Source organism: Orcinus orca, chromosome X (genome assembly GCF_937001465.1).
Source record: "Orcinus orca chromosome X, mOrcOrc1.1, whole genome shotgun sequence".
NCBI classification, from domain to species: Eukaryota; Metazoa; Chordata; class Mammalia; order Artiodactyla; family Delphinidae; genus Orcinus; species Orcinus orca.
Window position 1 is genome coordinate 132,334,056 of NC_064580.1, and position 26,019 is coordinate 132,360,074.

Here is a 26,019-nt window from a genome sequence, read left to right on the forward strand (position 1 = left end):
TTGGTTTATTATTATTATTACCATTTTTATTATTGCAAAAGAATGGGAGAAAGGATTGCTGAGGGATCCAAGGAGGTTAAAAAAATTTCGTGGCGAAAGTAGAGGGAATTCCTGTCAGATGAATTCTATCTTGTCTGTGAAGTAACAGGCGACGTTACCTGCTGAGACTAAGCAGGGAGACGGTGGGGAAAGCTCGGCTCTTCATTTATCCCGCCGGTGGACTTTTTGTGGCCGGGCATTCTCTCGCTTTCTCTAAGGAACAGCGCTTGATGTTGTTTATGACAAGAATTGTTGATGGAGCGAGTGACAGATTCGGCGATAGGCCAGCCGAAACTACCACTCCCAGAATGCAGTGCGGCTCCTGGGAAGTGAGGAGGCTGGGAACGCAGCAGGCCCCTCCCCTCCTCTCGCTCCCATTGGAGGAGCGCTCACATTCCCAGGAAGCCGCGCGCGGGCGGGGCGCTTTTGCGGAAGCCGGCGGCGTCTGGTTCAGCCTCCTCCGGGAGCAGGCAGTTGGCGACCCCGCGCTAAGCGGCGCGACTCTGTCCCGATCCCCGAGTTCTCACACGGTGTCCAGACAGGTAAAAGCAGCGGGGAGCGCTGGGCCGAAGGCGGGGAGACGATGGCAGAGGGAGGGCAGAGGTGTCGACGGGAAGGTGGAATTAGGAGGCACTGCAAGGTTGACTAGGGCTTCTCTGGTGTCGACAGTTCGAATTGTCGGACAGGTCCAGTTTTGGTGAAGTGCGTTTTATGCCGCTAACAGGGCCTCGAGTGAAAGAGTCAGAATGCGTCACTTAAGTTGTTACAGAGGAAAAAAGAATGTTAACTTTCCCTCAGTTTGCATTCTGCAAGACCTCTTTGTACCATTTGAATATCTTGAGATTTCTTGAATATTCTAAAAACTCTCTACGCCCTTGTTTCGATGACGTCACTTTCTGGTTAACCTCCTACTTCTAGGCTCCTAGCCCTCTGCGTGCCCTTCCTCCAAGGCCCAGTGTTGTAATTCTTCTTCCTCAGTTCGGATAGGAGCTCTATATCTCTGCCCCGACCTATTTCCTCAGCGTCAGACCTGTACAGTGTTGTTCTTCTTATTACTATTGGCCAATATTCAAGAAACTGACCACGTACCAGACTCTTTAGTAAACGCTTTACACCTCCCTCCTCCATAACCCCCACAAACAATCAGTTATCAAGTCCTTTTCTTTTTGTCTTATTAATTGCTCTCAACTACCTGTACCTCCATTGTCCCACCCTTGATCCCGGAGTATACTGTCATGTTTCGGACATTTTTTCCCTTTGAAAAGCTGTGAGTGAGAGCAGAGCCACTCATATGTTTTGTTTAACACACATTTATTGAACAGCTAATATGTGCTAGACACTCTTCTAAGTGCAAGGGATATAGCTGGAAACAAGACATAGGAGATCGCTACTCTCAGTAGCTTACATATTTGTGAGTGTGTGTGGAAGGGGCAAACGAGAATCAAGGTGATGTTATATGGTGGTGGTGGTTAAAGGAAAATAGAACAAATGTTTTACTTGACAGGGTAGTCTCCTGTCCTGAGAAAGTTAGAAGGGTTGGGTTGGGTCTCAGAGCATCACCCCAAAAGAATATTTGTAATACCAACAAGAATAGTCTTGATCTGTGACCAGACTTCAGGATTTTCATAAACACTTATTCTTTTTCTCTCTCATATCAATGTTTGTTCTTCATTCTTCTGTCTCCTCCAAGGTTATTACATCAGAATTGGTGGCTTTTCTGTCATTTGCTTAGTTCCTCCCTAAGAAGAGTTGAGGATTGGATTATTCTCAGCTCGACTCCTTTATCTTAGGGAGATAGTTTGGTAATCAAACTATTGTTCCTGCCAGGTCCTACTGAATATAAAGTTATCTGTCATTTATAGTATATTTAAAACCAAAGCATGCTCAGTGTTTATTAAATATTTGAGGGATTATTATATGTCAGGCACTGTGCTGGACATTGAGAACCTAGTAAGGATAAAACAGACTTTGACCTCTCTTCCAAGAAGAAATAATTGTATACTGAGGGAATTCCCAATACATAGGCTGACACCTGCATTTTTTTTTCTTCATCCAAGATGAGATAATCACAAAACTTTAAGGAATCTTCTAAACAGTTGGTGCATTCTTAGATTATTCACCCTTAAAGTCTATTGCATTTATTTGTTTATGTCTGTCTTCCATATTTTACTATGGTTTCCTTGAGTATAGACGTCCTTTCTTGCTGGTCTTCATACCTCCAGTGTTTACTATATTGGGTGCCATATAGTGAAGCCTTAGAACATGTGTTGAACTGAAATAGAAAAACTATTTGAGGAAATACAAGTTACTTAATTTATACAAGGCCTTCTTTTTACATATGGCCATTAGACTTATCCCAAAACCTTCTCATTTGCCAAATGTGGACCATTCCATCTCATCAGGCTAGTTTATTTACCTTCTCAAGCATGTTCTCACTTCTGTGCCTTCTCTTGTTTCATACCTGTCTCCTAAAATGAGTTCCCATCTTTTTCCTGAGCACCTTCCATGCCCCCCACATTTAATTTAATGGGACAATTTAATAGTATGCCCCATGATACAATGGTGGAAAAAATTTAATTTCCATAATGTATTTCCTGTGAAACATTCTGCTAATGAACTGTTGCAAGGATTAAACATAATACATTTCCTTGCAGTAATACAGATAATGATACAAAATGCTTTCTTTTGATTTGGCATTGGCTATTGCCATGCGCTATGTGACGAGTTAATTCTTCCATTTCTTTCTTCTGTTTGAATAGTTGCGCAGTGTTTATTCATATAGCACATTATAGTATCATTTGGGTTCCATTTGGTACAAACACCTTTGAGTATTATTTTTTGCTTAGCTTGAGATAATTTATGAGTTAGTTATTCTTCCACACTGTCATTTTCAGAATGTCAGAAAACTAAGTCTCAGTTCTTAAAAATAAAAGTCTTTTTCCATGCAGATATCTTTCAGATGTAAATCGTTACTGCAAAGTATAAATTTTGTCCTTATAACTGATTAAAAAACACAACAGGAATACAAGAGTGCTTGAGTCATGATTGTCATTATGATTTTAGGATGTGTCAGCCTAGGAGCAGCCAGACATGCCTCCAATACATTAAAAATTAAGCACTGTTTTAGGGAATTTCTTGGCACCTATGCCTTCGTAATGCAAATGCAGCACTGAATTGTTTGCCATCACTCATTTATATGGTATACATGTAGATAATCCGGGTATTCGTATATATTTTTAATGTTATCAAAATAAAAATACAGAATTAAAAAATTTCTCAGAACACAAAGACTTGAGTGTGAGAAACACTGACTCGTCCTTTTACCCTACTCAGTTCCCTGAAACCATCTTCAACTTCCATTTGAAGATGCCTCCACTGAGGAGGGACATTTATGTTGTTGCTGTGCTATTTTGTTAGCAATATTTTTAATGCAGGCAATCCCTTACAAATGGATATATCCCAGAATTTCCTTTGTAAGATTATTGTTTGAAACTCTGGGTGCATTTTTTTCTATAAATAATGCTACTTATGACATTTCGGTTGTTAAGCCAACGAATAGCATCATATATAACCTTTAATGGACTTAAAGACCTTCACCACAATTTCTAATAATTCCTCTATAAAAAACTACATTCAGAATTCTCACTCGGATTCCCCCGTAGCATATCTTTTTTTTGGAATCCCAGCAACTGAAACAAAAATGTTCTTTCCTTAAAACTTTCTGGGCAGTAGAAACTGGTCTTTCTAACTCTAAGCTGTTGGAGGTTGCTCTTCTGGCCCATCGTTCTAAGGACAGGCCTCTAATATGATTATGGAAGGATGTGAGACAGAGGTTTTGGAGAAGAGAGGGAGGCAAGTTGGGGTGATATGAATATGTGGAGAGGGGAGAGTAGGAGTGATTTGGGAGGACTGGTGAGTTCCCAAGATGGGATTTGTTGTGTCCTCAAAAAAGATGTTGAATCCTGACCCCTGCTATCTGTGAATGGGACCATATTTGGAAATAGGGTCTTTGCAGATGTAATTAAGATGTAAGTTAAAGTGAGGTCATACAGGAGTAGGTGTCCTTATAAGAAGGGAAGAGACGCAGAGACTACCATGTGAAGACATAGACACACGTGGAGAATGCCATGTGACTATGGAGGCACAGATTGAAGTGCTGCAGCTACAAGCCAAGGAACGCCAAGGATTGCCAGCAAACCACCAGAAACTAGGAAGAGATTCTAGAAGAGATTCTCCCCTACAGATTTCAGAAGGAGCATGGACCTGCCAACATCTTGAATTCGAGCTTCTGGCCTCCCAAACTATGAGGCAATAAATTTCTGTTATTTTAAGCCTTGCATCTTTTGGTACTTTGTCACGCAGCCACAGGAAACTCATACAAGATTCTTAGCAGGAATGCAGTAGAATTGGGATGATGGCTATGGGACCAAGCAAGGAGTGAGTAAGAGAACAGGGAGGGACAGTGTTAAGACAACTTTCCTTTATATTCCATTATCTTTTTTTTTTCTTCTCTTTCTGGCTTATAGTTTAATTCTTTTTCTTCTTGAATCTGATCTTATATAGCACTTTATCATTTAATGGACATTCACATACTGCTAATAATTAGCAGAGCCATGTTTTTGGACTTCAAATGCAGTATTCTTTTGGCCACAGTTGTTTCTATTGTCCCAATATTCATTAAGACATTACAGATTCTATTGCAAGATAATAATAGTGGGCCCATGTGAGACTTGATTACAGGTGTGATTTTTAGCAGTATAGGAGAGAGTAAGAAATGCTTATTTGTTTTTAACATCTTTATTGGAGTATAATTGCTTTACAGTGTTGTGTTAGTTTCTGCTGTATAACAAAGTGAATCAGCTATATGTATACATATATCCCCATACCCCTCCCTCTTGCGTCTCCCTCCCACCCTCCCTATCCCACCGCTCTAGGTGGTCACAAAGCACCGAGCTGATCTCCCTGTGAGATGCAGCTGCTTCCTACTAGCTATCTGTTTTACATTTGGGGGTGTATATATGTCAGTGCTACTCTCCCACTTCATCCCAGCTTACCCTTCCCCCTCCCCGTGACTTCAAGTCCATTCTCTATGTCTGTGTCTTTATTCCTGTCCTGCCTCTAGGTTCTTCAGAACCATTTTTTTTTTTTAGATTCTATATATATGTGTTAGCATACGGTATTTGTTTTTCTCTTTCTGGCTTACTTCACTCTGTATGACAGACTCTAGGTCCATCCACCTCACTACAAATAACTCAATTTAGTTTCTTTTTATGGCTGAGTAATATTCCATTGTATATATGTGCCACATCTTCTTTATCCATTCATCCGTTGATGGACACTTTAGGTTGCTTCCATGTCCTGGCTATTGTAAATAGTGCTGCAGTGAACACTGTGGTACATGACTCTTTGAATTATGGTTTTCTCAGGGTATATGCTCAGTAGTGGGATTGCTGGGGCATATGGTAGTTCTATTTTTAGTTTTTTAAAGGAAGTTCCATGCTGTTCTCCATAGTGGCTATATCAATTTACATTCCCACCAACAGTGCAAGAGGATTCCGTTTTCTCCACACCCTCTCCAGCATTTATTGTTTGTAGATTTTTGATGATGGCCATGCTGACTGGTGTGAGGTGATACCTCATTGTAGTTTTCATTTGCATTTCTCTAATGATTAGTGATGTTGATCATCCTTTCATGTGTTTGTTGGCAATCTGTATATCTTCTTTGGAGAAATGTCTATTTAGATCTTCTGCCCATTTTTGGATTGGGCTGTTTGTTTTTTTTGATATTGAACTGCATGAGCTGCTTGTGTATTTTGGAGATTAATCCTTTGTCAGTTGCTTCATTTGCAGCTATTTTCTCCCATTCTGAGGATTGTCATTTAGTCTTGTTTATGGTGTCCTTTGCTGTGCAAAAGCTTTTGAGTTTCGTTAGATCCCATTTGTTTATTTTTGTTTTTATTTCCATTTCTCTAGGAGGTGGGTCAAAGAGAATCTTGCTGTGATTTATGTCATAAGGTGTTCTGCCTATATTTCCCTGTAAGAGTTTTATAGTGTCTGGGCTTACATTTAGGTTTTTAATCCATTTTGAGTTTATTTTTGTGTATGGTGTTAGGGAGTGTTCTATTTTCATTCTATTACATGTAGCTCTCCAGTTTTCCCGGCACCACTTATTGAAGAGGCTTTCTTTTGTCCATTGTCTATTCTTGCCTCCTTGATCAAAGATAAGGTGACCATATGTGCATGGGTTTATCTCTGGGCTTTCCATCCTGTTCCATTGATCTATATTTCTGTTTTTGTGCCAGTACCATACTGTCTTGATAACTGTAGCTTTGTAGTAAAGTCTGAAGTCAGGGAGCCTGATTCCTCCTGCTCTGTTTTTCTTTCTCAAGATTACTTTGGCTCTTCAGTGTCTTTTGTGTTTCCATACAAATGGTGAAATTTTTTGTCCCAGTTCTGTGATAAATGCCATTGGTAGTTAGATGGGGATTGCATTGAACCTGTAGATTGCTTTGCATAGTATAGTCATTTTCACAATGTTGATTCTTCCAATCCAAGAACATGCTATATCTCTCCATCTGTTTGTATCGTCTTTAATTTCTTTCATCAGTGGCTTATAGTTTTCTGCATACAGGACTTTTGTCTCCTTAGGTAGGTTTATTCCTAGATACTTTATTCTTTTTGTTGCAATGGTAAATGGGAGTGTTTCCTTAATTTCCCTTTCAGATTTTTCATCATTAGTGTATAGGAATGCCAGAGACTTCTGTGCATTAGTTTTGTATCCTGCTACTTTACCAAATTCATTGATTAGCTGTAGTAGTTTTCTGTTGGCATCTTTAGGATTCTCTATGTATAGTATTATGTCATCTGCAAACAGTGACAGTTTTACTTTTCTTTTCCGATTTGGATTCCATTTATTTCTTTTTCTTCTCTGATTGCCGTGGCTAAAACTTCCAAAATTATGTTGAATAATAGTGGTGAGTGGGCACCCTTGTCATATTCCTGATCTTACAGGAAATATTTTCAGTTTTTCACCATTGAGAATGATGGTGGCTGTGGGCTTGTCATATATGGCCTTTATTATTTTGAGGGAGGTTCCCTCTATGCCCACTTTCTGGAGAGTTTTTATCATAAATGGGTGTTGAATTTTGTTGAAAGATTTGTCTACATCTATTGAGATTATCATATGGTTTTTATCCTTCAGTTTGTTAATATGGTGTATCACATTGACCGATTTGCGTATATTGAAGTATCCTTGCATTCCTGGGATAAGCCCCACTTGATCGTGGTGTATGATCCTTTTAATGTGCTGTTGGATTCTGCTAGTATATTGTTGAGAATTTTTGCATCTTTGTGCATCAGTGATATTGGCCTGTAGTTTTCTTTTTTTGTGACATCTTTGTCTGGTTTTGGTATCAGGGTGATGGTGGCCTTGTAGAATGGTTTGGGAGTGTTCCTTCCTCTGCATTTTTTGGAAGAGTTTGAGAAGGATAGGTGTTAGCTCTTCTCTAAATGTGTGATGGAATTCACCTGTGAAGCCACCTGGTCCTGGGCTTTTGTTTGTTGAAGATTTTTAATCACAGTTTCTATTTCAGTGCTTATGATTGGTCTGTTCACATTTTCTCTTTCTTCCGGTTCAGTCTTGGAAGGTTATACTTTTCTAAGAATTTGTCCATTTCTTCCAGGTTGTCCGTTTTATTGGCATACAGTTGCTCGTAGTTGTCGCATGATCATTTGTATTTCTGCAGAGTCAGTTGTTTCTTCTCTTTCTTCATTTCTAATTCTGTTGATTTGAGTCTTGTCCCTTTTTTTCTTGATGAGTCTGGCTAGTGGTTTATCAATTTTGTTTATCTTCTCAAGGAACCAGCTTTTCATGTCATTGGTCTTTGCTATTGTTTCCTTCGTTTCTTTTTCATTTATTTCTGAGCTGATCTTTATAATTTCTTTCCTTCTGCTAACTTTGGGGTATTTTTGTTCTTCTTTGTCTAATGGCTTTAGGTGTAAGGTTAGGTTGTTTATTTGAGATTTTTCTTGTTTCTTGATGTAGGATCACATTGCTATATACTTCCGTCTTAGAGCTGCTTTTCCTGTGTCCCGTAGGTTTTGGGTCATCGTATTTTCATTGTTATTTGTTTCTAGGTACTTTTTGATTTCCTCTTTGATTTCTTCAGTGATCTCTTGGTTATTTAGTAACGTATTGTTTAGCCTCTATGTGTTTGTATGTTTTACAGTTTTTTCCTGTAATTGATATCTAGTCTTATAGAGTTGTGGTCGGAAAAGATACTTGGTATGATTTCAATTTTCTTAAATTTACTGAGGCTTGATTTGTGAACCAAGATATGATCTATCCTGGAGAATTTTTCATGAGCACTTGCAAAGAAAGTGTATTCTGTTGTTTTTGGATGGAATGTCCTATACATTTTAATTAAGTCTGTCTTGTTTAATGTGTCATTTATTTTCATTTTGGATGATCTGTCCATTGGTGAGAGTGGGGTGTTAAAGTCCCCTACTAATAGTGTGTTAGTGTCGATTTCCCCTTATGTATTGAGGTGCTCCTAGGTTGGGTGCATAAATATTTACAATTGTTATATTTTCTTCTTGGTTTGATCCTTTGATCATTATGTAGTGTCCGTTTTTTCTCCTGTTTTAGTCTTTATTTTAAAGTCAATTTTGTCTGATCTGAGAATTGCTACTTCAGCTTTCTTTTGATTTCCATTTGCATGGAATATCTTTTTCCATCCCCTCACTTTCAGTCTGTATGTGTCCCTAGGTCTGAAGTGGGTCTCTTGTATACAGCATATATATGGGTCTTGTTTTTGTATACATTCAGCCAGTGTATGTCTTTTGGTTGAAGCATTTAATCCATTTACATTTAAGATAATTATTGATACGTATGTTCCTATTACCATTTTCTTAATTGTTTTGGGTTTGTTTTTGTAGGTCTTTTCCTTCTCTTGTGTTTCCTGCCTAGAGAAGTTCCTGTAGCATTTGTTGTAAAGTTGGTTTGGTGGTACTGAATTCTCTTAAATTTGTGTGTCTGTAAAGCTTTTGATTTCTTTGTCTAATCTGAATGAGATCCTTGCTGGGTAGAGTAATCTTGGTTGTAGGTTTTTCCCTTTCATCACTTTAAATATGTCCTGCCACTCCCTCTGGCTTGCACAGTCTCTGCTGAAAGATCAGCTGTTAACCTTATGAGGATTCCCTTGTGTGTTATTTGTTGCTTTTTCCTTGCAGCTTTTAATATTTTTTCTTTGTATTTAATTTTTGATAGTTTGATTAATATGTGTCTTGATGTGTTTCTCCTTGGATTTATCCTGTATGGGACTCTCTGCGCTTCCTGGTCTTGATTGACTATTTCCTTTCACATGTTATGGAAGTTTTCAGCTGTAATCTCTTTAAATATTTTCTCAGCCCCTTTCTTTTTCTCTTCTCCTTCTGGGGACCCCTATAATTTGTGTCTTGGTGTGGTTAATGTTGTCCCAGCAGTCTCTGAGACTGTTCTCAATTTTTTTCATTCTTTTTTCTTTATTCTGCTCTGTAGTAGTTATTTCCACTATTTTATCTTCCAGGTCACTTATCTGTTCTTCTGTTATTCTTCTATTGATTCCTTCTAGAGAATTTTTAATTTCATTTATTGTGTTGTTCATCATAGTTTGTTTGCTTTTTAGTTCTTCTAGGCCCTTGTTAAATATCTTGTATTTTCTCCATTCTGTTTTCAAGATTTTGGATCTTTACTATCATACTCTGAATTCTTTTTCAGGTAGACTGCCTATTTCCTCTTCATTTGTTTGGTATGGTGGGTTTTCACCTTGCTCATTCATCTGCTGTGTTCTCTGTCTTCTCATTTTGCTTAACTTACTGTGTTTGGGGTTCTCCTTTTCACAGGCTGCAGGTTCGTAGTTCCGTTGTTTTTGGTGTGTGCCCCCAGTGGGTAAGGTTGGTTCAGTGGATTGTGTAGGCTTCCTGGTGGAGGGGACATGTGCTTGTTTTCTGGTGGGCGGGGCTGGATCTTGTTGTTCTGGTGGGCAGGACGCAACCAGTGGTGTGTTTTGGGGTGTCTGTGAACTTAGTATGACTTTAGGCAGCCCCTCTGCTAATGTGTGGGGTTGTGTTCCTGTCTTGCTAGTTGTTTGGCATGGGGCATCCAGCACTGGAGCTTGCTGGCTGTTGGGTGGAGCTGGGTCTTAGCATTGAGACAGAGATCCCTAGGAGAGCTCTCGCTGATTAATATTACGTGGGGCCACGAGTTCTCTGGTGGTCCAATGTCCTGAACTCAGCTCTCCCACCTCAGAGGCTCAGGCATGACACCAGGCCAGAGCATCACAACCCTGTCAGCTACACGGCTCAGAAGAAAAAGAGAAAAAAAGAATAATAAAAAAAAGTTTTTTAATAATTAAAATAAAAATAAATTTTAATTATTAAAATAAAAAGGTAATAATGAAAAAAAGAAGAGAGCAACCAAACCAATAAACAAATCCACTAATTATAATAAGTGCTAAAAACTATACTAAGATAAACATAAAAATCTGAAATCAGTTCCAGACAGCAGACCCCAAGTCAGTTACTCCCAAAGTCCACCGCCTCAACTTTGGAATGATTCATTTTCTATTCAGGTATTCCACAGATGCAGGGTACATCGAGTTGATTGTGAAGATTTAATCTGCTGCTCCTGAGGCTGCTGGGAGAAATTTCCCTTTCTCTTCTTTGTTCGCACAGCTCCTGGGGTTCAGCTTTGGGTTTGGCCCCGCCTCTGCATGTAGGTCGTCCTCAGGCATCTGTTCCTGTCCAGACAGGACGGGGTTAAAGCAGCAGCTCATTAGGGGACTGTGGCTCACTCAGGCCAGTGTGGGGAGGGAGGGTTACGGAATGTGGGACAAGCCTGTGGCCGCAGAGGCCAGTATGACGTTGCAACAGCCTGAGGCACGCCGTGTGTTCTCCCAGGGAAGTTGTCCCTGGATCTCGGGACCCTGGCAGTGGTGGGCTGCACAGGTTCCCGGGAGGGGAGGTGTGGATAGTGACCTGTGCTTGCACACAGGCTTCTTGGCGGCTGCAGTAGCAGCCTTAGCATCTCATGCCCATCTCTGGTGTCCGAGCTGATAGCCATGGCTTGCGCCCGTCTCTGGAGCTCGTTTAGGCGGTACTCTGAATCCCCTCTCCTTGCGCACCCCAAAACAGTGGTCTCTTGCCTCTTAGGCAGGTCCAGTCAGCTCCCAGCCCCCACCCACCCCAGTGGGTGAGCAGACAAGCATCTCAGGCTGGTGAGGCTGGTCGGCACCGATCCTCTGTGCAGGAATCTCTCCGCTTTGCCCTCTGCACCCCTGTTGCTGCGCTCTCCTCCGTGGCTCTGAAGCTTCCCCCACCATCTCCACCAGTGAAGGGGGCTTCCTAGGGTGTGGAAACTTTTCCTCCTTCACAGCTCCCTCCCAGAGGTGCAGGTCCCATCCCTATTCTTTTGTCTCTGTTTTTTCCTTTTTCTTTTGCCTTACCCAGCTACGTGGGGATTTTCTTGCCTTTTGGGAAGTCTGAGGTCTTCTGCCAGTGTTCAGTAGGTGTTCTGTAGGAGTTGTTCCACATGTAGATGTATTTTTGATATATTTGTGGGGAGGAAGGTGATTTTCACATCTTACTCCTGTGCTATCTTGAAGGTTCCCTCAAGAAATGTTTATTAGTGACATCTGAGAGGAAAGTAAAGTTTCGGTTGCGATGTACCCAATGTTTAATAGGCATTTTTAAAATTGAAGACTGCTTTTATTGAATAAAACACTGCTATGCATAACTTACATAGCTATCCTTATAACTTATATTCACTGTTCCTAGTTATATTCCAAATAATGTCCTCCCTCTTCTAGGTGACTATACTTTATATAAACTTGAAGATTGCTGTCTTTTTCATGTGTAATATTTCTAGTTCCTCTAGCCATTCTTCAAGTGATACAATCTCCAGGTCTCTCACCATACTTTGCCCTTCTGTCCAGTCTTAGAATACTGTACCTAGAACTGAACTCAGTATTACACATGTGTTCTAAATAGCACAGAGTATAATGGCAATAGTACTTAAAGAGATCAAGATACCCTGTTTCTTAATGTAATTTAAGATTACATAAGCATTTTAAGCAATTACATCATAACACTTCATAACGAACTTATGGTCCGCTAGCACACTAGATCTTTTTGTATTGTTGCTAAACTCAGTTTTCTTCTTGAAGCTGCTAAAGGACTGAGGCTGCTACCTTTTCATCTCTTTGTCTCAGGGACCATATGATTTCTCATCTCTGTTTCTCTTTGTGTTTTTTTCCCACTCTACTGCATGTCTCTTTGACCCTTACCAATGACCTCCTTCCTTATAAAATTTCAGTGACTGTTTTATAGTCTTAATACTGTGTATCAGTGAACAGAGCTGGGAGGTGACACTTGTTCCTTCTTCAAGGTTTCTTTTCCTTTGGCTTCAAGGCCACCATACTCTTCTGGCTTTCCTTTCACTTTCCTGGTTGGTCCTCCTCCATCTTCTTTGTGGGTCTCTATTCATCTACCTTTCCCTCAACTATTTGGTATGCCTTGTGTTTTGTCTTTGGTTTTTCCCTCAACTTTGGTTGTACCTTTGGTTTTTTCTGTATGCAATGTATCTTCAGCAAATAAAGCATGTTTAAAATGGCAGGTCTAGATGAGCTCATCTAGGATAAGAGAGTGTAGAACCAGTACCCATGGAAAGTCAACATTTAGAGGTCAGCTAGAGGAGAAGGATTCAGCAAGAAGACAGAAGGAACAGCCAGACATTTAGGAGTGTTCCCAGAAGGAGGGTTATTCAGATGTGTTGACTATTTCTGAGAGGTCAAGTAAGGTGAGAATAGAGAAATGACCACAGAAGTTTGCAATGTAGAGGCTGTTGGTGATCTTGACAAGCATGGTTTTGTGGAGTGTTGAGGGGAAAAGCCAGATTATAGAAGAGAAGAATTAAAAGAAGATAGAGAAGCAGAGATAGTGTGTAGATGATAATTTTAAGAAATGGAACAGTACCTGGAGCATGTTACATGGTCAGTTGAGGCTTTTAGGTTCAAGGGATATAGTGTATGAGAAAGTCATTTGGAAATTATAACATGCTACTACATATGTGTGTGGAGAAATCCAGAAAGAAGATGGCTGAGGACACAACCCTGTGAAACACCTTCATTTAGAGAGTGCAATGAAGAGACTCCAAGAGGAGTTCAGCTCAAGAGACACATGAGCATTTCTGTTCTGTATGCTGTCCTTCATACCAAAGGCATTCCAAGAGGGAATCAGTGGATTCCCTGACCTCAAGCATTTTATAGTTCCTGTGTTTCACAAAATGTGGTCATGTGAATCACCTGCATCCAGACAGGCTTGGCTCTTAAGTATATATTCCAGGGCCCCACCTCAGGCCTACTGAATGAGAATTTCAGGGAATTATACCAAGGATTTGAATTTTTAATAAGTGACTCTCACTTTGCCACCCAAGATGACTCTGGCTTATTGGATGAAACTGAACATGTTAACAAATAACATTAGGTTGAAGAGTTAGTTGAAGAATAGGAAGATATTTGTTCATCTCTTTTATAAGTTCATGCCATTAAATAAGAGAAACCAGGCTATTCTGTGGGGAAAAAAAATAGTACAAATTCATAAACATGAGGAAAATACAGGCATACCTCTTCTTATTGCACTTTGCTTTATTGTGCTTCACGGATATTGCTGGGGTTTTTTGTTGTTGTTTTTGTTTTTTTAACAAATCAAAGGTTTGTAGCAACCCTGCATTGAACAAGTCTGTCAGTGCCATTTTTCCAACAGTATTTTGCATACTTCATGTCTCTGTGTCACATTTTAATAATTCTTGCAATATTTCAAACTTTTTCAGTATGTTTGTTATGGTGATCTGTGATCAGTGATCTCTGGTGTTACTGCTGTGACTCCCTGAAGGCTCAGATGACGGTTAGCATTTTTTAGCAATTAAGTTTTTTAAAATTAAGACATGTACATTGTGTTTTTTTAGGTATAATGCTATTGCATACTTAATAGACTACAGCATAGTGTAAACATAACTTTTGTATGCACTGGGAAACCAAAAAATTCATGTTACTTGTTTTATTGTGATATTTGCTTTATTGCGGTGGTCTGGAACTGAACTTGCAATACCTCCAAGGTATTACTGTAATCTTAAACTCATTCTGTATTGTTTTAGAAATATTTTGTTTATAAAGGATCTTACCATAATTTATAGAACCATTCCTCTCTTGCAGAAGATTCGGGTTATTTTCAGTTTATTTCTGTGATGGATAATGCCTTCGTAGGACAGGCAGAATATAGTATAGGGATAAAATTGTGAGTTCTAGAACCATACTGCCTGGGTTTAAATACCATCTTTTACCACTTACTAGCTCTGTAATTCTGAACAAATTATTTAAGTCATTTATACTTCATTTTCCTCATTTTAATGTAAGTATCATGATAGTGTATTAATTTCATTGATGTAAGGATTAAATTAAGTGTTTAAAATGGTGCCTGGTGCATAGTAAGTGCTTAATAAATATGGGCTATTATTATTGTTAATAGGTATATTAGTGAATATAGAATCTAACTGCTGTTGAACTATTTCCCTAGGATAAATTTTCAGGATGGGATTACTTTATTAAAGGATGAAGACATTTTTTTTTTTTTTTTTTTTTTTGCGGTACGCGGGCCTCTCACTGTTGTGGCCTCTCCCGTTGTGGAGCACAGGCTCCGGACGCGCAGGCTCAGCGGCCGTGGCTCACGGGCCCAGCCGCTCCGCGGCATGTGGGATCCTCCCGGACCGGGGCACGAACCCGTGTCCCCTGCATCGGCAGTCGGACTCTCAACCACTGCGCCACCAGGGAAGCCCGATGAAGACATTTTTATGTCCCTTTGCCATCTATGGTCATTGCTTTTCAGAGGATGATAACAGTTTGTGCTGTGTAATTTGTAAATGCAACCTGTGTATCAGTGTAATGTATGTGTATGTATGCATGTATCACATATACATTACATTGTATATACACACACACATAAAAATATATTATGCGTATGCATTTGGTTTTTCTCTAAATATGAATGCATATCAGTGTGGTTTAGGTTATAAGTTTGTAGAAGACTGTGATTTTGTTAAGTCTGTTGTTAAGTCTGTTCTGTTTAATGTTACAGTGCCTTGGTCAGTACTGTCTCCAGATGGATGTTGATAACGATAGTAAGTTACTTTTGAAAGATTATGTCAAAGAAATATTCTAAGTCTTATGTGTCTTTTTTCCTTTTGATAGATCGAAGCCATGGCCATTCTTTTCGCTGTTGTTGCCAGGGGAACCACTATCCTTGCCAAACATGCTTGGTGTGGAGGCAACTTCCTGGAGGTGACAGAGCAGATTCTGGCTAAGATACCTTCTGAAAATAACAAGCTAACGTACTCACACGGCAAGTGAGTTCTGCTCTGTGTGGGTAGCGGGTGAAAGAAGTGAATTATATTATTATAATCAGAAAAGTAGAAAACTAGAAAAGCAAGCTTCTCAGTAGATAATCTGAATAAGCTGACAGAACAATAATCTTTACCAGCTTAGAAAATGTCTGGTTCTATTAATTTTAAATTTAACTAAAAATTATTTTATTCTGTCATCAAAGTGATATTAATATTTTAAAGAAAGATATGGAAATGTTAGATATAAAAGTGACTTTGCTATAGAGCTCTAGTACATGTGAAACTTGATGTAGTTAAGATAAAGAATATTTTTTTCTTTCATTCTTTCTGTAAATATTTACTGAGCACTTGACTATCGCCAGACGCTTTGCTTGGTGCTGGGGATACAAGAAATCACTCAGTATTTGCCCTCAAGAAGGTTATAGTTTAATGAAGGAGACAGTCAAATCCATAGGTAATCACAGTAGAGGGTAGAAGCTAGTGGATAGGGGGATGGTATTCCAGGTAGAAGGAACAGCTGGTAGAGAAGTATGGAGGCATATTTAGCGAACTGCAGGTGTTTGTCTGTGACTGGTGCCCAACATGGTGAAAATAAAGCTAGAGAGACCAACAGAAGAGAAGTCCTGTAGGGCCTCATAGGCCATGTTAAGGGGTTGTACTTTACCGTATGGGCAATGGGAAGGCATTGAAAGTTTTCAGCTGGGGTGTGACTTGGTAAGCTTTTGCTTTAGAAAAATCACTGTCGTGGCTGGTTGGAGAATGAATTGGAGGGGGCATAGGTGGGAAATCTTAGTAATCATAAAAAGTGCCTCAACCTTCCTCCTCAGTACTTAACAATCTTTGGTTACCTAACTCATCCTAATTTCCTTAGACCCTATCTCAGAAGGAGGTCCTTATTGGTTTCCAGGGCCAACTCCTTGTATAATTTAGGATCTAGTCTAAGCTGCTGTAAGAGAGAGAACCCAAAATACAGTATTAGTTTATGAGATAGCCCAGAGATGAGTACTTCGGGACTGGTGGGGTGGCTCTGCCATTTTTAATTAGTGCCTTCCAACTCTGGCCAAGGCAGCTTCTTCTGTTCTTGTTACTTCCCTGTGCTTGCCCAGTATTTTTAAAGGCAAAGCCCAGAAGTGGCCTGACAGTTTATTGTTGACTGCATAGTTATGTAGCTAACCTAGCTGGAGTGGAGACTAGAATTTGTCATCTCTAGCTGTGCAGCCATATGCTCAGCTAAAACTCTGTTACTCTGGAGGAAGTTATAGGACATCAGGAGACAACTTGCAATCTTCCAGTCTACTCTTCTGGGCCACCAAAATATTAGGATGTACTCTTCTTCCCAAACATGGAGCATACCTCCTCTCTGCAGGAGGTGGCCCCAAAGACTCATCTGATCGCTGTGTACAGCTCCAGGTCCAGACAGTCCGAGTGATACGCAGTCCTCTCCATCATGCACAGGAGTGGCTCCTGTGGCCCATTAACAACAAACTAAAAGACAAGTCATATGATCTCCCTGTTTCATCAGACCAACCCAATAGACATTGGTGGAATAAGAACAGCATCACCAAGTGGAAGTTGTAAACCTCGATTTAGAAAAGGGAAGAACAAGAAACACATAGATGTCACTGCTTCTTAGCAATATTCAAATAACTACTCCACAGCAATTTCAGAGACTCTTATTCTGACCTGGGAGTGGTTAGTGGTTCTGCTTTCTTGGAAGAAATTCTTCATCTTTTCTCCGTTTCTTCTCCAGGAGGCTCTTCCTGGTCCATTATCCTCTCTGGCCACATCCAGAATGGGTGTTAATGTGTCATCTTTGGGAACTGTATAGGTTTTGTAGTCTGTCACTTCCTGGTGTAGTTTAGGGGCTAAGAAGTTACCTCTGGGTTAAATGACCTCAGTTTCTTGTGAGTATGGCTTTAGGGTTTCTTCAAAAATTTATTGGGCTCAACGATCGTGTTTCTAGTCAGTTCCCAGGAAAGTGCTCAGGGAAAGCACATGTCATCTTTGTAGAGGCAAGGCTGGGAAGTAGGGCATGTTTCTTCCACTCATATTTTATCAGGCAGAACTTAGTCACTAGCCATATCTATAGCTACAAGAGAAGCTAGACTATGTAATCCAATGAAAATGTGGTTATAGTGCAAGAAAGTGATGTTATCCATCTGCTGTGTCTTTCCACCAGCATCCTGACCCAGTCCTACCCGGTATCCTTTGGAGTAAGTCTCTATCACTGAGTTGTCTTTTCTTTTTAACCCTCTGCCTTAGTTTCTTTCCTATAATCATGTTCCATCATCCCAATCAGTTTGGGAATAAAATATCTTTTATTACTGTACACCAACAGAAAAAAGTACATTTTACTGTATGAAAATCATTTCTCCCTGAAATCTGACCTTCCTTTTGCTATTTCTTTCTTTCTTTAATAGCATCACCAGTCATTCAGTTGGCTAAGCCTAAAACTTCAGAATCATATTTGACTCCTTAACCAAATCCTTGCCATTCTCCTCCAGGAGGTATTTCAATCTCCTCTATCCTCACTTGTCATAGCGTCTGTTCAGGCATTCATTGTTTCGCATTTCTAATAACCTCCTCCTAGCTGGTTTTTCTGCTTCTAGTTGATCCCTCCTTAAATCTGTATTTCACTTTCCTATGATTATACTTTCTTGCTTAAAACCCATTGCTTTTAGAATAAAGCCCAAACTCAGCCTTCACAATTTTGTCTATTCCTGACTTTTCTTTCCTTATCTCTATAGAAATCTTTGTCATTACCTGACCTATCTATGTTATTTCAAGCTTTGGTATACTTTTTTCATGATTTTGTGTCTTGGAATGTCCTTCCATTCCTAGGCCCCCGGTAAATTTTTGCTCATTTTACAGGTTCCAAATGAAATACTTTCTTAATTGTCACTTTAATCCTTCTGATTAAAGGGCAGTTCTGATCATGTCCCTTCCTTCAGCAGGTACTCAGGGTAAAGTTCCTTAACACTACTTGAAAGATTCTTCAAGATCTGCCCCTGCTCCCTTCTCTGGCCTTATCTCTCTTTACTTGAGCCCTCAGTTTTGTTCTCCAGCCATACTCAGCTACGTGCATTTCAGTGTTGGGTTCTTTCTCTCTTCCTAGCCTTGCAATAGCTATTACTTTTTAAAAATCTGAGTTTGTCTTCCTGAGCTTATACGTTTCCTCTTCTGGAAACCCCCGAATTCCAAGACTGGGCCAGGTGCCCCCTTTTTGTGTATCTCCATAGCATCCTGTGTTTATTCATATTGTAACACTTATGAAGCAGTGTTATAATTGCTATCTTTATTTTTTGTCTCTGTCCTCTGACTATAGGCTCCTTGATGGCAAGGACCATATCTCATTACCTTCTGTGGTCTTTGCACCAACATACTCCCAAGTGTGGTTTAGGAGAAACAAATTTTGTGGGGGAAATGATGACTTTCATTTTTGCACCTGTAGTGTTGAAGTTGTCTATGGTACTCCTGTTGGATATGTCTAGTAGACAGTAGCGTATGCAGGCCTGGAGCTCGGGAGATAGGTCAGATTTAGATTTGGGAATCATTATTATTGTAGTAGCTGAAAACAGATATCGACAGCAAAACAAGAGAGTGGATGCCACCCTCCAGGGAATGTGTGTGAGAAAAGCAGGGGGCTCCGGATGCTGCAAGACATCAACAGAGAGCGAAAGAGACTACCATATAAACCAGGCAAGCCTGGTGTTAAGAAATCTAGTGGAGAGAAAACACTTCCTAGAGGAAGGAAGTGATCAGCACTATCAAATGTGTCAGAGAGAGCCACTGAATATGCAGTGTGGAAATCATTGGTGGAGTTGATATCAGCAATTTCAGTGGTGGAGGAAGACATTTTGCCTGAGTTCCCATACCTCCTTGTAATTCATATCAAGCCTCTATGTGAACATTAATAATACAATTCAACAAGTATTCTTGTCTATCTACTTGCCCAGGGTAGAAATCTGGGAAGCAAAATAGACTTATCCCTCTGCCTCACCCCCAGTAGCCAGTCATCAAGTTCTATTATTTCTTCTCAGTCCCTTCTTCACTGCCCATAGTACTTTAGTTTGTTTCTCTCACTGTTCTACTTCAATAGTCTTCTGTCTGGTCCTCCTTTCGGTCAGTTCTCCACACTTTAGCCTAAGCATCCTTTTATATGGCAAATCTGATCACACTCCCAGGCTAAAGCCCTTTCATGCTTGTTCATTGTTCTTAGGATAATGCATAGTGAGGTTTGAAAGTCTTATACAGCATGGTATTTGCTTACTTACAACCTCATTTGTGCAAGCAGTTTATTTTTTCCTTACATTCTGTACTCTAGTCCAGGGGTCCTCAAGCCCCAGGCTGCGGACCGGTGGTGGTCCAAGGCCTGTTAGGAACCGGGCCACACAGCAGGAGGTGAGTGGCGTGTGACCAAGCAAAACATCATCTGTTGCTCCCCATCACTCCCATCACTCGCATTACTGCTTGAACTATTGCTCGCTCACATTCATTACCACCTGAACCATCCTCCCAGTCGCTCGCATGACCGCCTGAACCATCACCCCTTCCCCGCCTGTGGAAAAATTGTCTTCCACGAAACTGGTCCCTGGTGCCGAAAAGGTTGGGGACAACTGCTCTAGTCATATTAACTAATTTTACTTTTAAACCCAGTATTTGCTCTTTTATCTCAAAGCCCTTAAGCTTGTTGTTCTCTCACTCTGGAACACTCTTGCTTGTTCTTTTTGCCGTCTCTTACTTAGTCTTCAGGTCTCAGCTCAAACATCACTTGCTCCAGGATGTTTTCCTGTTACCCTTTGACAAACTCTGTTAGGTGTCACCTCTATGTCCTCACAGCACCATGTACTACCCTTAACTCCTTATCATCCTGCTTACTATGTTTGTTCCACAATTGCCTGCACTTTCATCTCTGTAAAGGCAGGGACTGATGGTTTTGCTTATTTGTATCCTCAGCACCTAGCCCAGTGACTAGTTCAAAGTAGATGACAAATAAATGTTACTGTTGAGTATTCAGTAGAAAAAGTGTTTGCTATGAAATCTTAGGAGAAGTCAAAGAAGACTGTATGGCCCATTTGGGGGTTATTCTTAATTACGTGTCCCTCAGATGTCATCTCTTGTTCAAACCTTAAGTATCTGGGAATTCCCTGGCGGTCCAGTGGTTAGCACTTGGCGCTTTCACTGCCAGGGCCCAGTTTCAATCCCTGGTTGGGGAACTAAGATCCTGCAAGGCACGTGGCACAGCCAAAAAAAAAAAAGTCCAATTATGCTTTTGCAGTTATTATTTTAATGGGTAATGTGCATAACATTGCACTATGTAGCTTGTTTTAATTTCTTATTTATTTCTATCAGTTTGACTTCAGAGGAACATGTATATAGGGGAGAGGGAGAATAGACAGTATCTATAAATAATATGGTCACGTTGGCAGTACTAAAATTTCTTATACATAGATAGAAGTGAAAGAGATATTACTCATAACCACAGTAAGTTTTATATCTTTTATTCTACAGTTATTTGTTTCATTACATCTGCCAAGACAGGATTGTATATCTTTGTATCACTGATGATGTAAGTAACTTGAAGACATGTTGCTATTTAAGTATGTGTAATGTTAATAGAGCTGGTTCTTAATTATCTGTATCTGTGGTGGGTAAAGGTGATGTGAATATAATGTCTGTAGCTGGAAATTTTTTTCTATACTTTGTATTTATCATATAGAGCAGCAAAACAAAATAAAAGTTGATATCTGGGTATATGCAAATCAGCTTGGTTTTGTAGAGTTTTAGCTTAACCTCTTGTAATTTCTACATTTATTTTATTGTGTAGTGAGAATTGGTGTTCATAATTATGATTCTTTGGTATCAGACCCCCTCAAAATTTATTTATCTGAAATAGTAAATAGATTATTTCACTCCTCCAATCAATAGTGAATTTCTTTTAATGTATGTGGACTTTGGGAAAACAAAATCACAATACATTATGATCAGCTTTGTAAACCTGTAGTTCACATTGGTAGGTTGTTTTTGAGTATTTGTAGCTTCTAGATGGAAAATGCTCAATAACTTAATGGTGGTCATCAAGGTCCTTTCTCCTCTCTGCAATCCTAGTGTTAGCTTCTTCCTGGACACATTCCCCTTATGGTTGCATGGAGCCACATGCTTATTTATTTGTGTCCAAAAAAGACGGACTATGTCTTCTCAAGTCTCTTACTGTATGAATGAGGAAACTTCCCAGATGCACACCCTCCCCTCCCCGCGCTTTCAAAGTAGACTTCTTTTCATGACTTATTGGCTAGGACTAGGTTAAGTATTTATTTCTAAATTGATCACTGACAAGAGGCATGGAATTGGCATGATTGCCATAGGTCAGGGTTCTTACGTTTATTGTGTCACAGACCCCTTTGGCACTCATGGGCCCCTCCCAGAATTTTTTTAAATGTGTGATTATAAACAAAACCAATTATATTGAAATACAGTATTCAAAATATGTTAAATATTGATATAGTAATGTATATGCTTCTTTATGAATTCATTAAATAACAAGTTCTACTCATGGGTCTAATAAATAAAAATTATTTTGATGTGGTGATGAGTATAAATAATATTTTGAGAGATGTTTATAACTGATGGTATATGAAAAAAAGACTTCTCTTGGTGACAAAGTCACAGGTACTGTTAAATACTTCTCCGGTTTGTTACCACATTCACAATTGAAATTTGAGTTAAAGATTGGTGAAAATAATGATGAGATTTTTTTTTCTATCCAAGTACATCAGCTCCTTGAATTTGGACCATTGACCCCACTTTAAGAACTCTTGGCTTAGACTAATCATCTTAGGTGAAATGGAGATGAGTGTCAACCACAGTGATCATCACAATGATTTATATTCCCTGATTTCACAGTATTTTCTAAAATTATTTTAAAAATACAGCTATATCTGAAATGACTGATGTGAAAGTGCTTGGAGTAGGTGAGAAGTATCACTAAATTTGGGATGCTCAGAGTTGAGTCTTATATTTCTTGAGCTATAATTATATTTTTGTATATATGTTACACACACACACACACACATTTTGACTGGGACTAGATAAGAGTACATCCCTTGATCTTTTCAAATGTACCACCACTATTGAAAAAAATCAATTCAAACTTTATGTCAATAGTGTTATCTTTGTATGTGAAAGACTGTACTATTATGGATTTCTTAAGCATCTTCTTGTGCTGGGCTTTCTAATAGATCCTGTGAAAGATATAGATGGAGTAAAACCCAATTCCTGCTCTCAAGAAGCTAACCTAGGTACTGTTATCTTAGTTGGCAGTAATCAAACATATTTGGATTAGACTCTCAGCTCTTTCATTTACTAGTTGTTTCACCCTTGGCAAGTTAGTTACCTTTTCAGAGCTTTTGTTTCTTTATCAGTAAAATGAGGTCAGTTCCTCCTCATAGAATCGTTGTTAGTAAATGTTAGCTGTTCTTCTGGTTGTTGTTAATCATCCATATCGTCTTTGTTTACTGTAATGTAAACTCAGTGTTGATCTCCTTTCAGGATTTTGAGCGTTCCAGAGCCTTTAATTTTCTGAATGAGATAAAAAAGAGGTTCCAGACTACATATGGTTCAAGAGCACAAACAGCGCTCCCATATGCCATGAATAGTGAGTTCTCAAGTGTCTTGGCTGCACAGCTGGTAAGATCTTTCTCAGGATATAGTATTTGATTCATATCTTCTTTATTACCTTAAAGCACCATGAATATAGGGGACTCTGACCTGCAGTGTATTTTTCTGATTGTGTTATTATATGCCAAGATAGTAAAACTTCCCTGATTAAAAAAATATATACAGGGGCCATTTTAGGATGGAAAGTGAATAATTGGTGATATTCTCTATAAATGGTGCTCAGAGTATCTCAGGGTTGGGAAAGAGATTAAAGATCATCTACTTCAACTACCCATTTAATGTGTAAATCCACTCAACATGCCAAATGGCCTCTTAACCTATACATTAACCTCTACCCTCCCACGAGGCAAATTTAATTTTTGAACAGCTCAGTCATTTGAAAGTCTGTTCATCTGTATGAATACTTAATTATCCGCTCAGTAAAGTTGTACATATGTATACACCCGTGAAATACCACCCTTTTCAAGATACAAAACATCTCCATGACCCTAAAGGATTCCTCATATCCCTTTGCAGTCAGTTCCCTCCCCATCACTCTGCCTGAGGCCACCACTGCTCTATTTTCTTTCACCATAAATTAGTTTTATCTTTTCTAGAATTTCCTATAAATGGAATCATACATTATATACTCTTTTGTGTCTTCCTTGTTTTGTCAGTGTAAGCTTTTTGATATTCATCCATGTTGTATAAATCAGTAGTTTCCTTTTTTGCTGAGTAGTATTGTATGCATACACCACAATTTGTTTCTCCATTCACCTGTTGCTGGATATTTGAGTTACTTCCAGTTTTCAGCTATCACAAACAAAGCTGTTATGAACATCCATGTACAAATCTTTGTGCAGACGTGTTTTTATTTCTCCTTGGTAAATACCTAGGAATGGAATTGCTGGGTCATATGGTGAATGATGTTTAATTTTATAATGAATTGTCAAACGTTTTTCCAAAGTGGTTGTACCATTTATATTCCCACTAGCACTTGCAGTGTTTCTGCATACTTGCCAACACTTGTTATGGTCTGTCTTTTTAATGTAATTCGTCCTTGTGGGTGTGTAATGATATCTCATTGTGGTCTTAATTTGCATTTCCCTGATGACTAAGGATGTGGAGACCTTAAAAAAATGCTTAGTTACCTTTTATCCATGAAACTATTTGAGTGCAAAGACATAAGTTTTATCTGTGATGGTGTTGTGAATGAGAAAAAGAGACTTACTGTAATTGAATACGTTCCTTTTCACTTCTCCTTTTTAATACCCTTTTTGAGGATTACACTTCTAAATATGCATCCTGTAGGGATGAAGTTCCTTTAAATAGTTATAAATCTTTATTATTCAATCAGTTGGTTTGTTTCATACTTCCACTAGGAAACATTCATATATGTGAAGCTATGTAAAACATCACCAGCAAAATATATACCAGTGCCCATTTGAAGGTAAATAGGGTCAGGTTGGTGGCCAAGATGGTGGAATAGGAAGACCCTGAGCTCACCTCCTTCCATGGGCACTCCAAAATTACAACTATTACAACTATTTACAGAGCAACTATTGATGAGAAAGAACAGAAGACTAGTAGAAAAGATCTTATACAACTGAAGATATAAAGAAGGAACCACAGTAAGACAGAGGGGCAGAGACACAGTATAATCAAGATCCATACCTCTGGGTGGGTGACCCACAAATGGATAATTACAATTGCAGAGGTTCTCCCCAAGGAGCGAGGTGTCCAAGCCCCACATGAGGCTCCCCAGCCCTGGGGTCCTCCATGGGGAAGATGAGCCCCCAGAACATTTGGCTTCAAAGGCCAGCGGGACTTAATTTCAGGAGTGCCAGAGGGCTGTGGGAAATAGACTCCACTCTTAAAGAGCATGTATAAAATCTCACATGCTCTGGAAACCAGAGCAGAAGCAGTAATTTGAAAGGAGCCTGGATCAGACCCACCTGCTGATCTTGGAGAGTCTCCTGGAGAGGCAGGAGGCACCTGGAGCTCACTCTGGGGACATAGACACTGGTGGCAGCCTTTTTTGGGAGCTTGTTCTACCATCCTTTACTAATGGAGCTCGCAAGCACCATTTTAGAATCTTCCCTCTAGCGTATTAATGCCAGGACCTGGCCCTGCCCATCAGCCTATCTGCATCAGTACTGGGACACCTCAAGCCAAGCAACTAGCCAGGCAGGGACACACCTTCACCCACCAGCAGGCTGGTTGCCTTAAGAACCCTTGAGCCTACAGCTACTCCAGGACCTGGCTCTGCCCAACAAAGGGCCCAGGACCTGACCCTGAATAGCAGTGTGCCTGCACTAGCCCTAGGACCCGCTGGGCACTGGCCCTGCCTACCAGCAGACCAACACCAACTTCGGGACACCCCACACTCCACAGCCAGCCATCTCAGAAACTAGCTCTGCCCATCAGCAGGCCAACACCAGCTCTGGGATCCCCAGGGCCCTGCAACCAGAGACCCCAGGATCCCCTGGACCTCTACAGCCAGCTGCCTTGTGACCTGGCCCTGCCCACCAGCGGCTGGCAGCCTCCACACAAGGCAGGATCTGGCAACCAGCCAGACTGGGGACCAGCCATGCCTACCAGATTATCCACAGTAGTCAGCCAGCCACAACAGAAGGACCCACACAGCCCATGTAGGAGGTATCCTTATAGCATACGGCTCTGGTGACCAGAGGGAAGTGCACTGCTGGGACTCGTAGGACGTCTCCTAGAAAAGGCCAACTTCTTCAAGGTCGGAAAATGTAATCAACTTACAAAATACATAGAAATAAAAAAAGGAAATTAGGAAAAATGAAGGCACAGAGGAACGTGTTCCAAACGAAGAAACAAGATAAAATCCCAGAAGAAGAGCTAAGTGAAGTGGAGATAAGCAA

General features: G+C 40.0%; 1 protein-coding gene across 1 annotated transcript in view; it reads left to right on the forward strand.

The window, feature by feature from the left end:
- Positions 1–420: 420 nt before the first annotated feature.
- Positions 421–26,019, forward strand: part of VAMP7 (vesicle associated membrane protein 7) — a 67,461-nt gene continuing 41,862 nt past the window's right edge. The window contains exons 1-4 of the mRNA XM_004285939.3: positions 421–581; positions 15,321–15,475; positions 20,984–21,041; positions 23,021–23,158. Coding sequence (XP_004285987.1) covers positions 15,330–15,475; positions 20,984–21,041; positions 23,021–23,158 — 342 coding nt within the window. The 5' untranslated portion in view covers positions 421–581; positions 15,321–15,329. The remainder of the gene's footprint in view (positions 582–15,320; positions 15,476–20,983; positions 21,042–23,020; positions 23,159–26,019) is intronic.